The sequence below is a fragment of the Trichosurus vulpecula genome, chromosome 5 (assembly GCF_011100635.1).
Source record: "Trichosurus vulpecula isolate mTriVul1 chromosome 5, mTriVul1.pri, whole genome shotgun sequence".
Classification (NCBI taxonomy): Eukaryota; Metazoa; Chordata; class Mammalia; order Diprotodontia; family Phalangeridae; genus Trichosurus; species Trichosurus vulpecula.
The window spans coordinates 199,423,748-199,441,075 of NC_050577.1; the positions used below are offsets into that span (position 1 = coordinate 199,423,748).

A 17,328-nucleotide genomic window follows, 5' to 3' on the forward strand; every position below is an offset into this window, starting at 1 on the left:
CGGCTTTCTATTGTTAACAGGGTTGGATATACTTGATGCAAAACTTTTGAAAGGTGCAACACTATCAGACAGAGAGCTTTGAATGCAGATGATACAATGTTGTCTCCAGTCCTCAAAGGGTGCTGAAGTTGCAAGTTGGGGGACTAATAAGGAGGAAAGGACTCATACGTTACCCTACTAGACTCCCCACCAAAACGAGTAAGACCAAGGACACCCAGTTCTTTCCACTCCCTCTCAGCTCTTTCTTGACTGGCTCTGTCCTTTCACTCTTCCTTGGGGCAGAGCAGCCCCCGGACTGGCCACAACAATCTTCTGTTCTCCCCTTTAACCAAAGGTTACCTGTATACCTGGTACTTACATGGGAGACTCAGCTTAGATTATCTGTTGATAATCTAACTCCATTGTCTTTTCAGGAACACTGTATTTATGTTAAAAATTATATTTTTAATTTATATAAGTCATTTTGATCATTTGCACTCAGCTAGAAATTTCTTCTAAAACCGTATAATATCAAGTCCTTATTAAATAATTTTTTTCCTTCTCTTGGGAAATGTCATCTGTTTATTCAGTGTATTCAAGAGGTTCAGCCAGACAAAGGTACTACCATCCACTGCTTAATGATACAAGTTATTAGTTGGGGGCAGGGTAGCTATAATCTAAAATCCTTTCTCAGAAAAGTGTTCTTAATTCAAGGGTTATTCCAAGACAAGCCCAGAGGTTATGAGCCATTCTCATGTAGAAGGTTCCAGTTTGATCCAGGGAAAGGATAAGAAATATCATCCTCATTTTGTAATGGAGATAAAGGAAACTTAATGCTATCTTCCATCTCTACCCTATTCTACACATGAAGGAGTATAAGAGCTAATGACTTCTCTTTCCCATATGAACAAACCCCTAGTATCTTACCACCCGATATTCACTTCAGTATGAGCATCCAAGAAGACCACTACATCTGCTGTGGCCACTTGACTTCCGGACTGGCGCGTAGAGGCCACCCCTTTCCTCTCAGTGTGACGTATCAGTGTCAGTAGCCCAGGGTACTGAAGGTTGTAAAGCTGGATGTGTTTGTCTAGGTTTTCCTTTAGGTCCGCTGTCAATCAAGCACAATTCTTACAGAGTTTCTGGGTGCAACAATACTGATTCTAGTGAAGGATTTTCATGCAACCATGATACATTTTCATACACCATGCAACCATGTATACGAGTGCAAGCTAAGTTAATTCCCATGATATCATGCCACCAAATAACATATATGCATGTGTAACTCCACCTACTTCATTTAGGTTGGTTTAGTTAGGTGGGGTGAAAATAGGGCTACCCTCTCCCCTACTCAACGCCACTCCATCAACTCCCACCTCATAACCGAGTAAAAAGGTCCTTGTTCATTCTTATTTCAGAAGGAAGAGGTCAAATCCATGGGCCCCACAGAAGTTTTGGCCTAGAATTAACTTGGATTGTTACTCCCAACAGCTAAAGATATGGAATCTCCCTCTTTCAAGTGGCTCTGGTCTATAAATGATTGCTGGCATCATTAAGAGACTCTTTGAAACTGAAGACTATTCATGGATTTTATAGCTTAGTGGAGAAACTAAAGCTACAGAGATTAGTTCTAGGCCATTGTTTATAAACTTATGGGGTTTTTTGAGGCAGCTAGATGGTACAGTAGAGAGTATATTGGATTTGGAATAAGGAAAACCTGAGTTTGAAATCCTGCCTTGGCTACTTACTAGACCTTGGGCAAGTCACTTAACCCCTCTCAGCTTCACTTTACTCACCTACGAAATGGGGATAATTATAGCATCTACCTCACAGAGCTGTTGTGAGGATCAAATAAGATAATATGTAAAGCAGTTTGCAAACTTTAAAGCACTATATAAATCCTATTTTGGGGGGTAATTTATTAGGAGTAGTGAGTAATTCCCTTTCCTGGATCACTGCTTTGCCATGGCAGAGAAGCTTGAATAACTCAATGAAACTATGAGCTATGCCATGCAGGGCTGCCCAAGACAGACAGGTCATAGTAGAGAGTTCTGATAAAAGGCGATCCAGTGAAGACAGAAATGGCAAAATATTGCAGTGTCTTTCCCAAGAAAACTCCATGGGCAATATTCAAATGATGAAAAATATGACACTGGAAGATAAGCCCCTCCGGTGGAAAGGTGTTCAACTGTTAATAGGGAAGAGTGGAGAACAACTACAGCTAGCTCCAGAAAGAATGAAGTATCTAAGCCAAAGCTCAGCTGTAGATGTAACTAAGGAAAGTCTGATGCTATAAGGATCAATATGACATAGGAACCTGGAATGTAAGATCTATGAACCAGCGTAATCTGGATGTAGTCAAACAAGAGATAGAAAGATTAAACACTGACATCTTGGGTGCCAGTGATTTTAAATGGATGAGAAGAGGTGAATTTAATTTAGATCATCATTGTATCTACTACTGTGTGTGAGAATCCTTTCAAAGAAATGGAGTAGCCCTCATAGTTAATAAAAGGGTGAGAAAAGTAGTTCTGGAGTGTAGTCTCAAAAAGGACAGAATGATATCTGTTCAAATCCGAGACAAACTGTTCAACATCACAGTAATACAAGTCTATGCTACAACCACTGATGATGAAGAGGCCAAAGTCAATCAGTTCTATGAAGACCTACAACACCTTCTAGAAATAACACCAAAAGAAGATGCCACACTCATCATAGGGGATTGGAATGCTAAAGTAGGCATCAAAAAATAATTGGAATAACAGGCAAGTTTCACTTTGGAATATAGAATGAAGCAAGGCAGAGACTAATAAGAGTTTTGTCATGGCGGGGGGTGGGGGGGGGGCGCAGAACCAAGATGGTGGTTGGAAAGCTGGGACTCACTTAAGTTCTCCCCCGAATCCCTCCAAATGCCTGTAAAAATGGCTCTGAACAAATTCTAGAGCTACACAAAATAGCAGACAGAAGCAGGTCTCCAGTCCAGGACAGCCTGGATGGTTGCTGGGAAGGGTCTATTGCATGGTGCTGGAAGCAGAGTGCAGCCCACTGTAGGCTGCACCAGAACCAACCAGACTGAGAGTTGGGCAGAGCAGGCCTGAGGGCCATGAATCACTGAGCTGTGGCAGTTACCAGACTTCTCAACCCACAAACATCAAAGACAATGGAGCAGGTTAGTGGGAAAACTGCTGGATTGGGGTGAGAGGGGTCCTGCCCCAGCCCTGGGAGTGGTGGAGATGGCAGAGTGGCAGCAGCAGCAAGAAGCTCCTGTGGCTGCTTCTATAGCTCCAGCTGCAGTTGCTTCCAGCTCCAGGAATCAAGCAGCGGATCAGAGGAGGAGTACAGGGAGCATTTTTGCTGGTGCAGAGGCAGGGTTCTCTTGCTTTGCCCTACTTGGATCTAGGTCACGGTCTTGGTTGGTGGTTCTTGGGGGCAGAGGAGAGCTGGCGTGTCAGAGCTTGCAGCGACAGTGGAGTAGAAGTAGCTCTGAAAATAGCAGTGCAGCCCTTCAAGCTGGGGACAAAATATTCTCTACTCTACAAGCAGTCATACCCTGACAAAAAGCTCAAGGGTCAAGTAGTTGGCTGGGTAAATGAACAGGCAGTGAAAACAGACTCAGACTACAGAATCTTTTTTGGTGACAAAGAAGATCAAAACATACAGCCAGAAGAAGTCAACAAAGTCAAAGAGCCTACATCAAAAGCCTCCAAGAAAAATATGAATTGGTCTCAGGCCATGGAAGAGCTCAAAAAGGATTTGGAAAAGCAAGTTAGAGAAGTAGAGGAAAAATTGGGAAGAGAAATGAGAGTGATGCAAGAAAATCATGAAAAACAAGTCAATGACTTGCTAAAGGAGACTCAAAAAATACTGTAGAAAATAACACCTTAGAAAATAGACTAACCCAAATGGCAAAAGAGCTCCAAAAAGCCAATGAGGAGAAGAATGCCTTGAAAGGCAGAATTATACAAATGGAAAAGGAGGTCCAAAAAAACACTGAAGAAAATACCACCTTAAAAATTGCACTGGAGCATGTGGAAGCTAGTGACTCTATGAGAAATCAAGATATTATGAAACAGAACCAAAGGAATGAAAACATGGAAGACAATGTGAAATATCTCATTGGAAAAACCACTGATCCAAAGAATAGATCCAGGAGAGATAATTTAAAAATTATTGGACTACCTGAAAGCCATGATCAAAAAAAGAACCTAGACATCATCTTTCAAGAAATTATCCAGGAAAATTGCCCTGATATTCTAGAACCAGAGGGTAAAATAGAAATTGAAAGAATCCACTGATCACCTCCTGAAAAAGATCCCAAAAAGAAAACTCCTAGGAATATTGTTGCCAAATTCCAGAGTTCCTAGGTCAAGGAGAAAATATTGCAAGCAGCCAGAAAGAAACAATTTCAGTATGGTGGAAACACAATCAGAATAACACAAGATCTAGCAGCTTCTACATTAAGGGATCAAAGGGTTTGGAATATGATATTCCAGAGGTCAAAGGAGCTAGAATTAAAACCAAGAATCACCTACCCAGCAAAACTAAGTATGATGCTCCAAGGCAAAATATGGATTTTCAACAAAACAGAGGACTTTCAAGCTTTCTCAGTGAAAAGACCAGAGCTGAATAGAAAATCTGACTTTCAAATACAAGAATCAAGAGAAGCATGAAAAGGTAAACAAGAAAGAGAAATCATAAGAGACTTACTAAAGTTGAACTGTTTTGTTTACATTCCTACATGGAAAGATGATGTTTGTAATTCATGAGACTTTTCTCAGTATTAGGTTAGTTGAAGGGAATATACATATATATAGACAGAGGGCACAGGGTGAGTTGAATATGAAGGGATGATCTCTAAAAAATAAAATAAAATTAGGGGGTGAGAGAGGAAGATATTGAGAGAGGGAGAAAGGGAGAGACAGAATGGGGTAAATTATCTCACATAAAATTGGCAAGAAAAAGAAGTTCTGCTGGAAGGGAAGAGGGGGCAGGTGAGGGGAAATGAGTGAATCTTGCTCTCATCAGATTTGACTTGAGGAGGGAATAACATACACACCCAATTGGGTATCTTACCCCACAGGAAAGTAGGGGGAAGGGGATAAGAAAAGGGGGAATGATTGAAGGGAGGGCAGATCAGGGGAGGAGGTAATCAAAAGCAAACACTTTCAAAAAGGGACAGGGTCAAGGGAGAAAATTGAATAAAAGGGAACAGGATAAGATGGAGGGAAATACAATTAGTCTTTCACAGCACAATTATTGTGGAAGTGTTTTGCATAATGATACATGTGTGGCCTATGTTGAATTGCTTGCCTTCTTAGGGAGGGTGGGTGGGGAGGGAAGAGGGGAGAGAATTTGGAACTCAAAGTTCTAAAAGCAGATGCTCAAAAAAGAAGTTGTTTTTGCATGAAACTGGGAAATAAGATATACAGGCAATGTGGTATAGAAATCTATCTTGCCCTACAAGAAAGTAAGGGGAAAGTGGATGGGGGTTGGGAGTGGGGTTACAGAAGGGAGGGCTGATTGGGGAATGGGGCAATCAAAATTTTGCCATCTTGGAGTGGGAGGGAGGGTAGAAATGGGGAGAAAACTTGTAACTCAAAATTTTGTGGAAATCAATGTTGAAAACTAAAAGTATTAAATAATAAAATATGAAAAAAATGAAATTAAAAAAACTTTTTGTCAGGATAATTCTTTAGTCATAGCAAACACTTTTTCAACAACCCAAAAGGCGACTATACATGGACATCATCAGGTGGTCAATACTGAAATCACAGTGATTGAAGCTGAAGGTGAAGAAGCTCTAGGCAGTCAGAACAAAAACTGGACTGACTGTGGCTCAGATCATGAGCTTCTTGCCGCAAAATTCAGGCTGAAATTGTAGAAAGTAGTGAAAACCATCAGACAGTATAGAGATGACTTAAATAACATCCCTTGTGAATATGAAGTGGACGCGATGAATAGACTTAAGGGATTACATCTGGTAGACAGCATGCCTGAAGAACTACGAACAAGGTTCACAAAGTTGTACAGGAGGCAGCAACAAAAAATGTTCTGAAGAAAGAGAAGAGCATGAAAGTAAAATGATTGTCTGATGAGCCTTTACAAACAGCTGAGGAAAGAAAGAAAGCAAAAAGGAAAGGGGAAAGGGAAAGAAAGAATAGCAAGGAAAGATAAGATTTTATTAAATGAACAATGCAAAGAAATTAAAGAAAACAATACAATGGGAAAGACAAGAGATCTCTTCAGGAAAATTGGAGATAGCAAGGTAATGTTTCATTCAAAAATGACCGTAATAAGACGCAAAAATTGTAGTCTTAACAGAAGTAGAAGAGATTAAGAAGAGGTGGTAAAAAAAAATTATACAAAAGAACTATACAAGAAAGATCTTAACATCACTGATAATCTCAATGATATGGTTGCTGACCTAGAGCCATAAATCCTGGAGAATGAAGTCAAGTGGGCTTAGGAAGCATTGCTAACAATGAGGAGAGTAGACATGATGCAATTCCGGCCGAACTATTTAAAATCCTAAAAATGTTGCACTCGGTATACTAGGAAATTTGGAAAACTCAGCAGTGACCCCTAGATTGGAAAAAATCAGTTTATGTCCCAATCCTAAAGAAGGGTAATGGCAAAGAATGTTCAAATTACTGAACAATTGCACTTATTTCACATGCGAGCAAGGTTATGCTTAAGACTCTTCAAGCTAAGTGCCACGTAAACTGAAAATTACCAGAAGTGTAGGCTGGTTTTCAAAGAGGCAGAGAAATTAGAGACTAAATTGCCAACATTTGCTCGATTATGGAGAAAGCAAGGGAGTTCTAGGAAAAAAAATCTATTTTTGGTCATCGACTACATTAAAGCCTTTGATCTTGTGGATCACAAAAAGTGGCAAGACCTCCAAGAGTTGAGAGTATCAGATCATCTGACTTGTTTCCTGAAGAACCTGTATACAGGCCAAGAAGCAACAAGTTAAAACCAAACATAAAACAACTCATTCCGCGATCTGATGGAAAAGGAGTATAACAAGGCTCTATGTTGTCACTTTATTTATTTAACTTATATGCAGAATTCATCATGTAAAATTCCAGGCTGCTTAAATCAAAAGCCAAAATTAGGATTGCTGGGAGGAATATTAACAATCTCAGATGTGCAGATGATACCACTCTGATGGCAGAAAGTGAAGAGGAATTAAGAAGCCTCTTCTTGAGGGTGAAAAAGGAGAATGTAAAAGCATCAAAAAATAACTAAGAGCTTGGCAATTGGTCCCATCACTTCCTGGCAAACAGAGGGAGAGGAAATGGAAACAGTATCAGATTCCTGGGCTCAAAGATCACTGCAGATGGTGACAGCATATGAAATTAAAAGACATTTGCCTCTTGAAAGGAAAGCTATAGCAAATCTGGACAGCACACTAAAAAACAAAGACATCACCTTACCTGCAAAGGTCTGTCTTGTCAAAGCTATGGCTTTCCCAGTGGCAATGTATAGTTATGAAAGTTGGACTACAAGGAAAAGTAAGCACCGCAGAACTGATGCTTTCAAATTGTGGTGCTAGAGAAGACTTTTGAGAGTTCCTTGCCCATAACTCTTACTAATCATTGAAAGAACAAATTCTGAAGCTGAAGCTTAAATACTTTGGCCACATAATGAGAAGATAAGACTCGTTGGAAAAAACTCCAATGCCAGAAAAGATTGAAGACCAAAGGAGAAGGGACTGGCAGAGGGATGAGATAGATAGTGTAATGGAAGCAATGAACATGAGCTTGGACAGACTTCAGGAGTTAGTGGAGGACAGAAGGACATGGCATGTCCACAAAGAGTCAAACATGACTGAATGACTGAACAACAACAATAGGGACTAAACTTGTGATTTCATTGGTATAAGGAACTGCCTACTGAGGAAACTCTCTGTACCAATGAGGGTTGGCACTTTTTCTGTAACTTACAATCCTAGAGAGTTGCCTAGGGCATTGAGAGTTTAAGCAACATTTACAGGGTAGCACAGCCACTATGTGTCAGAGATGAGACTTGAAATCTAGGTCCTCCCCACTTTAAGACAAACTCTCTCATCTAGAGGCCATACTGCCTCTCTTTTTCATTTATTGGTTTGTTAATCAAATAATCTTCATAACTCATTTATAATTATGTTAAATTTGATCTGTTTGCACTCATTTCCTGGGAATCTTGTTTGGCAAGTGACCAGTTCAATACTCATTCCCTTCTATAAGTTTATCTTTCCAATAGACAGGAGGAAAATCATTAAAAACAGCCCAATCTGAGCAGGTACTCTCATACATTCACACCAGCATTCTGCCTCTCCAGCATTCTCTAGTAGCTAACTCTAATTAGTGAGTGCCAGCCCTTTCCAAAGACAGCTTTCACTTACCCATTGAGCTAAAATCATCCACCAGGATGATCTCTTTCAGCAGGTGAGAAGGGGTCCTATGGATGATACTGGTAATGGCCCGCTGTAAAATGGACAGAGCTTCATCCATAAATGTGATAACAACACTGAGGGTTGGAAGTTGTGGGAGATACTTCTTTTCAAGACACCTGTAAGAGACCTTGAGATGTTTATGTAATTTGGGGAAGAGTTTAGAGGCACCTCCAAAGTCATCTCATTCATCCCCCTCAATTAAAGGCATGATTGAACAGTACCTCAGTCCTACAAGACAATTTCTATGCACTTCTGAATAGAAGATTCAAACAGTGACAGGCAAGGAATTTTTCTATATTTATTTTTGCTAGTATAAATCTCTCTGGCCATGAGGGAGAGACTATTCAGACTTCAGTGGATATTTCCAGTTGTATGTCCAGCCAACTCTTCAAATTCAAAATCTTTCAAACTAGAATTCCCCTTCCCAGCCCCTGGAACTGACTCCACTCCCTAGATCTCTAATTTGTTAGTGGTACTACCATTTTTCCAGTCTTCAGAATTAAAACCATAAAGAGAGACATCTGTGATTTCTCCCTCCCTTCATCAAGTTTCATGAATTTTCCTACGAACTGTCCCTTCCTCTTCATTTCTGCCACCAATGCCCTACCAAATTTAGGCTCTCGGATCTTAACCCCTGGAGTAAGACAATTAACCAATTAATTTCTCTGCCTCAAGTCACCTCTAATACAACCTTCATGAAATTACCAAATTAAACTTTCTGTGATTTTGCTTTTTATTATCTTATTCCTCAGAACAACAAACTATAAAGGCTCCTCAGAAATTATAGGATTGGGTTCAAGCTCCTCAAGGACCTACATCAAATTATTTTGACAAATATTTCTTAACTATCATGTGTGAGGCACTATGGGAACGGGTGGGGGTGTTGGGGAAGGGAGAGTACTAGGAATATAGAAATGAAATGACACAGCCTCTATTCCTAAAGGAGTTTATAGCCTTATAGAAGAATAAGATATGTACATAAATGACCATGAGACAAGCTTAACACAATGCCTGGTACACAAAAGGTGTTTTAAAAAGGCTTGTTGACTAGTTGATTGGTTAGTTGGTTGTTTCTCAAAGAGGACCAAAATGATATCACTATGCTAGAGTCAAGTTTCAATGTGTCTGACTGTGACTGATCAGACCAACACGAGCTCAGAATGCTGGACCACAAATAGTCCGGACGTGTGAACATTTGGGGTGGATTCTCTAAATTTGTGCATCCCGTGTTTCCTTTGAGCTATTTCAATTCTGCTTTGCTCATACAGCACAGCACCTTCTCTGATGTGGGCATACCAGGCTGAGTGGTCCTGTGCCAGTGTCTCCCATGTCACACAATTCCAAAGTTCTTAAGAGAGACCTTGGGAGTGTCCTTGTACTGCTTCTTCTGACCACCATGTGAACACTCGCCCTGTGTGAGTTCTCCATAAAACCGTCTTTTTGGCAAGCGTACCTTTTGCATTTGAACAACGTGGCCAATGTGCCAGTGAGAGCTGCACTCTCTGAACCAGAGTTTGAATGCTTGGTAGTTAATTGATATAAGGAAGAAGTGATAAGTACAAAGGAGAAATTGGAACTCCTTGGGGATTAGGAAATATTGCATAGAAAAGAATTAGTTGGGCACCTTAGTAGGGCCTTGAAAGACTAGAAAGGGGAAGGGGGAAGGAATGAAAGTAAGGAAAAGTAGAAGAATGGGAAGGGAAGACTGGAGAAAGAAGAAGGGAAAGCTGGGAAGGAAAGATTTAAATTGGGTCAGGTATCTAAGAGGACCTTCCAGGAAGACTGTCTGAAAGAACAGAAGGCTGAGAGACACTACTGTGGGATTCAGTCCCCTTATTTATAAAATGGGAAGTAGAAATAGTGGGAGGGAAAACTGGACCTAATCATCTTACTGTAAAATCCCTATCACTTTTTGAATTTTCTGTACATTTTCCACTTGCTCTGGAATTTTGAATGGGTCATTGAACTTCTATCAACCTTAATTTCCTCCTCTCTAAAATAGAAAGTAAAATAGCACAGGGGTAACCAACTCTCTACCACTCTACTTTTTCTTCAGAGCATCTTCTCTACTTCCCTATTTAGTCCCTAATTTTAAAAAGGCTGCTTGGGGTTGGGTAGACCAATACCATTTCCACGGTACCTGAGAGAACGAGTGTCTGGAATGGATCGATTCAAGGGCAGGTGGTCACTGAGGTAAACGTTGTAACCATACAGGGAGAAGAGTATGAAGGCCTGGATCTGCTGGGCCTTGGTCAGGTCCTTACCCCACTGTCGGAAAAGAGCTGAGTCTGGGAAAATTTTCCTCTGGAGTTTTCTATATCTTCTGGCTTTCACAAATGCTGAAAAATCATTCCCCCTAGTCTCTACCTTCACTGAAGAATTGTTCACAGCTTCTGGCTGTATTGTGTCTTGATGTACCGTAGCCTTTCTTGTGGAGTTTTCAGCTAATGAATGGAAGGAAAACAAAACATTCAGGTGAACCACAATCAGTTGGACATTTCTATCTATCCCGCTTTCTCCTAGACTCAATCAAAGACTAAGAGGTACTTGCCCCCAGAGGAAATGAAATATTCCTTAAAACTCTCTGAGTCTATACCCAAACCCACCAACCATGGGTAGCACCCACATTCCATATCATTCCACCCTACTATGCCATTAAAACTTAGCTGGTTCGTACGCAATCGATGCAGTGAATCTATGAGGCATTGGACTAGCATTTATCTGGCAAGCAAAATCACACTAAAGAGTGTTAGGATGCAATTGAAAAGTTTTTATACAAACGAAGCCAGTGCAACCAAGATTAGGGGGGAAGCAGAAAATTGGGAAAGAATTTTGACAACTAGTGTCTCTTACACAGGCCTCATCTCTAAAATATACAGGGAACTGAGTCAAATTTATAAGAACACAGGTCATTCCTCAATTGATAAATGGTCAAAGGATATGAACAGGCAGTTTTCAGAGGAAGAAATTAAAGCTATTTATAGTCATATGAAAAAAATGCTCCAAATCACTACTGATTGGAGAAATGCAAATCAAAACAATTCTCAGGTACCACATTTCTCCTGTCAGACTGGCTAACATGTTAAAACAGGAAAATGATAAATGCTGGAGAAGATGTGGGAAAATTAGAACTCTATTGCATTGTTGGTGGAGTTGTGAACTAATCCAACCATTCTGGAGGGCAATTTGGAACTTAGCCCAAAGGGCTATAAAAATATACATACCCTTTGACACAGCAATACCACTTCTAGGGCTGTATGCCAAAGAAATCATACAAAGGGGAAAAGGACTCATATGTACAAAAATATTTGTAGCAGCTCTTTTTGTGGTAGCAAAGAACTGGAAATCAAGAGGATGCCCATCAACTGGGGAATGGCTAAATAAATTGTGGTATATGAATGTAATGGAATACTATTGTGCTGTAAGAAATGAGGAGCATATGGACTTCATAAGAATCTGGAGAGTCTTATATGATCTGATGATAAGTGAAGGGAGCAGAACCAGGAGAAAATTGTATATGACCACAGACACATGGCTTCTATGATGACTAACTTTGATAGACTTGGCTCTTCTCAACAACGCAAGGTTCTAAGACAGCTCCAAAAGACTCATGATGGAAAAAGCCATGCACATCCAGAGAAAGAATTATGGAATCTTTATGCAGATTAAAGTAAACTAATTGCACTCTCTCTCTTTTTTTCTTTGTTATTTTATTTTATTTTTGGTTTTGTTAAATCTTTCTCAGGGTTCATTTCATTAGTTCTAATTCTTCTTTACAACTTGATTATTGGGAAAATAAGTTTAATGTGAAAGTATATGTAGAACCTATATCAGATTACATGCCGTCTTGGGGGAGAGGAGAACACGGGGGAGAAAATTTGAAACTCAAAAACTTGTGGAACTGTGTTGTAAACTAAAAAATTAATTAACTAAATTTTTTTTTTAAAAAAGAATGTCAGAATGAATCAGCTAGAAATATTTTTACCTGGACAAAGGCAAAAGGAAGCTTAGTTGGGTACAGCCTTGGCTAGAGAAAGAAATAATTCTAGAGATGCAAGCTGAATAAGGTGTAACCTCAGAGAGAAAAAAGCCTGAGGGAGAGTCGGGAAGTGGAGGAAGTTGAGGAGGTGCTCCAGGTAGGTCCTCTCAGCAGAACCATGACCTTGTTTTGCTTTGTTTTTAAATACATTTTTATAGTTGTTCAATAAAATTCGTTTCCTTTGTGAAACTATGCTCTCTATTTTATGTATTTAAATACATTATTTTAAGAAGGAATCCATAGGTTTCACTAGAATGCCAAAGGGATCCATGGCACAAGAGATTAAGCACTCCTGCTCTAAATTGTCTGCTCTGGCCAAAATCCTGGCTACCATGCCCTACATAAAGCTCCACTCTGTCTGAGGGCTGACTGTACTTCACCTTCCCAGGAATTTGTGTCCTTCTGTATGCATTTATTCATGCCATGCTTATAGCTGGAATGTCTTTACCTCTTAGCTCTCTGTCTGTTGAAATCTTACTAATCCTTCAAGACTCATTTCAAATTTCTATAAAATAATTTCAAGATGCCACCACCTCCACCTCAAGTTAGAAATAAAAATAATAGCTCCACACATTTATGCAATGTTTTCCTCACAATAACCTCATGAGGTAGGTAATACAGATATTATAATATCTAGATCTCTTAGATCTCTCTCTCTCTCCACATATATAATATATATATATACACATACACATATACGTATACGTATATGTGTGTATACATACACACACGCATATGGATTATATATATATATAAAATTGTGTTTATATATGATAAATGTATGTGTGTGTGTGTGTGTGTGTGTGTGTGTGTGTGTGTGTATATATATATATATATATATACATATATATATATATATATATATAAATTTTTAAGAAAGGGCAGCCAGGTGGCACAGTGGGTAGAATACTCAGACTGGAGTCAGGAAGACTGATCTTTGTGGATTTAAATCCAACCTTGAACACTTACTAGCTGTATGACCCTGAGCAAGTCATTTAATTCTATTTGCCTCAGTTTCTTCATCTGTAAAATGAGCTGGAGAAGGAAATGGAAAACCACTCCAGGATCTTTGCCAAGAAAACCCTAAATGGGGTCACAAACAGTTGGACATGACTGAAAAACATCTGAAAAACAGCAGTAAAATTACTAGGAAGTTTTCCTTATATCAAACTACAATATACCTCCCTGTGACTACCCCTCTTCCCTACAATTACATCTAATGTCTGTTTTCCATTGACCAACCTTCAACCACTTGAATGCTTTTATCTTATCCTCCCTAAATCTCTTGTTCTCTAGGTGAAACATTCCAAGTTTCTTTCAACTGATCATCATATGGCATAGTACCCAGTCCCCTCATCAGTCTATTGCCCTTACATGAATCCACTCTAGTTTGTAAATGTCCTTAAAATGTGGGGCTGAATTTGGTCTCATTTGCAGTTCACATAAGTGACCAGGTCCTTTTCATATGAACCATTGCATCCCTATGACTCTTTCATGTTCCACTTGGCCCTAACAAGAACTGGGTCCAAGATACAAGGAGCTGGGTAGCTGTCAGGCCTAGATCAGTCTCTGTCGGGCTACAATGGAATGGATGGTATCTATAAGGGATTGTTGGTAGACAATCTGAAAGAATTAGGACAGTGAGGTCAGAATGAGAACAGAAAATGGGAAAATTTGATCTTGAACAATCAGAAAGCCGGTGTCTCAAAGTATAATCAAAATGCAAACAGTGGGCTTTAAAACCAGTTAAGCAAACACCCTCAGAGATCTCTGACTAGGGAGTGCAAAGATCCAGAAACCCTGGCCAGAAAGGTGAGCTATGAGTCCAGGAAGCCAAAGAAATCTCTTTCCTTTTCCTAGACTGAATGTCCAGGTAAGTCTGTAGCCTGTAAACTGTCAACAAGGGTTCATCTAGCTTGGGTTTTTGAAGCCCTCCTGCATGGGGGAACCCCTATCTCTCAAGTCACCCCCTTTCCACTTTAGGTTAGCTCTAATTGTTATGAAATTTTTCCTCATATCAAGCCTAAATTTGCATCTTCACAACTTCCCCTATATCTACCCCCTGAGCTCAAGAAGAACAGGTCTAATTTCTCTTCTAGTTGGTGTCCTACTAAATACTTTGTTAATAATAATAATAAATTACTAGCATTTGTAGAACATCTACTATGTGCCAGACACTGTGCTAATCGCTTTACAAACATTGTCTCTTTGATGTTTACAACAACTCCGGAAAGTAGATACTGTTATGATCACCATTTTATAATTGAGGAAACTGAGGTGAACATAGGCAAAGTGGCTTGCTCAGGGTTACATTAGAGCTAGTAAGTGCCTGAGGCCGGTTGTGGATTCAGGTCTTCCTGACTCCAGGCCCAGCCTTCAATGCACTGTGCCACTTAGCTGCCTCTACATGAAGGGTATCTATTATAACCCTCCTAAACCTTTTCTTCCTTATGCTAAAGCCAGCTTCTTCAACTTTTCTTATGTGATATAATCTCATCATTATTCACCATCCTAGCTAGAATCTTTCTGTTTTATCAATGTCTTTACTAAAATGCTGGAATCTGAAATGAACGCTATACTTTGGATATGATCATACCAGAGCAGAGTGCAGTGGGACTTTCATCTCTATAGCTCTGGGCACTAAACCCCCTCTTTTAAAAAAAATTTCCACATTAGTCATGCTGTGAAAGAAGAATCAGAAGAAAGGGGGAAAACTATGAGAAAGAAAAAACAAAAAGAAAAAAAATAGCATGTTCCAATCTGCATTCAAACTCCATAGTTCTTTCTCTGGGTATGGACAGCATTTTCCATCATGAGTCTTTTGGAATTGTCTTAGATCATTGTATTGCTGAGAAGACCTAAGTCAATCAAAGTTGGTCATCGTACAATGTTGCTGTTACTGTGTACTATGTTCTCCTGGTTCTGCTCACTTCACTCAGCATCAGTTCACATACGTCTTTCCAGGTTTTTCTGAAATCTGTCTACTCATCATTTCTTCTAGAGTGATACTATTCCATTACATTCATATATCACAACTTGTTCAGCTGTTCCCCTATACCTCCTCTTAACACAGCCTAAGGTTACATTAGTTCTTTTAGCTGATATAATACACTATCAACTCACATTGAGTTTGCAGTCCACTAAAATACTCAGATCTTTTGAATGGGTGAAAAAGCGAATGAACTGCTATTAAGGTACTCATTATCCAGCTTGTACTTGTGAAATTGATTTTCTGAACAGTGGTCCCAATTAAATTTCAACTTATTAGATTCAGCCAAAATAGTGTCAAGTTGGCTGTTGAGATCTTTTTACATCCTGACTTTGTCAACCAGAGTGATCAGTATGCCTCCCAACTGTGTGTCTTCTGAAAATTCACAAGCTTAGCATTTAGAGGCAGCCAGGTGGTACAGGAGATAGAGTGAATGCTAAGTCAGGCATCAGGAAGACCTGAGTTCAGATATGATCTCACACACTTACTAGTTGTGTGAATCTTGGCAAGTCACTGAATCTCTCAGCCTCAGTTTTCTCAACTGTAAAAAGGGAATGATAGCACCTACCTCACAGAGTTGTTGTGCAGATCAAAGGAAGTAACATTTGTAAAGCACTTAGCACAGTGCCTGGAACATAGTAGGCACCCTATAAATATGTATTCCCTTCCCTTTTATATCTTTGTTCAAGCCATCGAAAAAATGGAAGAAATTTCAAAAAAAGGCAAATAACAAAAGACTAAGTGCCTGGGTCACTTCAACAGAACCCTCTTCAAGATGGCATCTAACCATTAATCAACAAATTGCTCTTTGGTTCTGGTCATTCAGTCAGATACAAATCCATGTATCTGGATTTGGCCAATGCCATATCTCTCCAACTTCTCCCCAAGAATATCATTAAAGACTCTGTGAGGTAATTTGCTACAAATTGTAGAGAATTTTCCTCTACTCTATTTGAGGATATAGATCCAGAAGAGATCTTAGAGGTCATCTAGTCCAACTCCTTCATTTGACAAATGAGGAAACTAAGTCTTAGAAAGACCAAGTGACTTATGTAAGGTCACACAGATGAGTAAGGGGCAGAGCTAGGATTTGAACCCCAGGTCTTCAGACTCCAAATCCACAATCTTTTCCATTGTTCCATGCTACCTCACTAAAATTAGAAAATAACCCAAGGTCAGAAGCTGGGTAACAATGGAGTATATGATGCCCTAAGCAAAAACAGGGATGTTTAGAGCAAGGGAAGGTTAATTATTAGCTAATTTTGTATTTGGTATGTTTGAGGTACCAATAGGATATCCAAGTGGAAGTGTCCAACAGGCTATTAGAGATACAGGAATGGAAATGGATTAAGACTAACTATGTATGTTTAGGAGTCATCTGTGTACAGATAATTAGACCCATGGGAACTTATGAGATTACCAAGAGAATGTAAAGAGAGAAGAGACATAGACTTGAGGGACACTTATGCTTAGGGGGAGGGAGACAGATGATGAAGCTAACAAAGAGAAGAAATGGCCATATAGGCAGGAGGAAAACCATAGAGTCACAGAAGTCAAAGAAGAACAAAGCATGCTAATTTTCTCAGTTGCTAGTGCTCCCTACCCCACCAAAATTACTTTATTCCTATTTCAAATTTACTTATCTGCATATAATTGGCTGTTTTCCCTAGAAAAAAATGTAAGCTCTTTGAGGGCAAACACTGTCTTGTCTTGGTATCTCCAGTGCCTAGCATAGTACCTGGCACTTAGTAGGTGCTAAGTGAGTGCTTGTTTAATGAATGAATGAATTTGGAAAACTGAAGACCTATGTGGAAGCCCACCCAGGAAACTTGATGCTTTCCCAAATGAGATATGCCTACCTGAAGTGTCCACCTATAATCC

At 39.6% G+C, this 17,328-nt stretch overlaps 1 protein-coding gene across 1 annotated transcript in view; it reads right to left on the reverse strand.

Annotated features, from left to right (window-relative positions):
* The window catches only part of LOC118851160 (probable polypeptide N-acetylgalactosaminyltransferase 8), a 43,281-nt gene that overhangs the window by 24,769 nt on the left and 1,184 nt on the right, over positions 1–17,328 (reverse strand). Inside the window, exons 2-4 of the mRNA XM_036760681.1 lie at positions 10,560–10,863; positions 8,369–8,535; positions 907–1,090 (exon numbers count right to left, since the gene is read on the reverse strand). Of these exons, the coding sequence (XP_036616576.1) occupies positions 907–1,090; positions 8,369–8,535; positions 10,560–10,863 (655 nt within the window). The remainder of the gene's footprint in view (positions 1–906; positions 1,091–8,368; positions 8,536–10,559; positions 10,864–17,328) is intronic.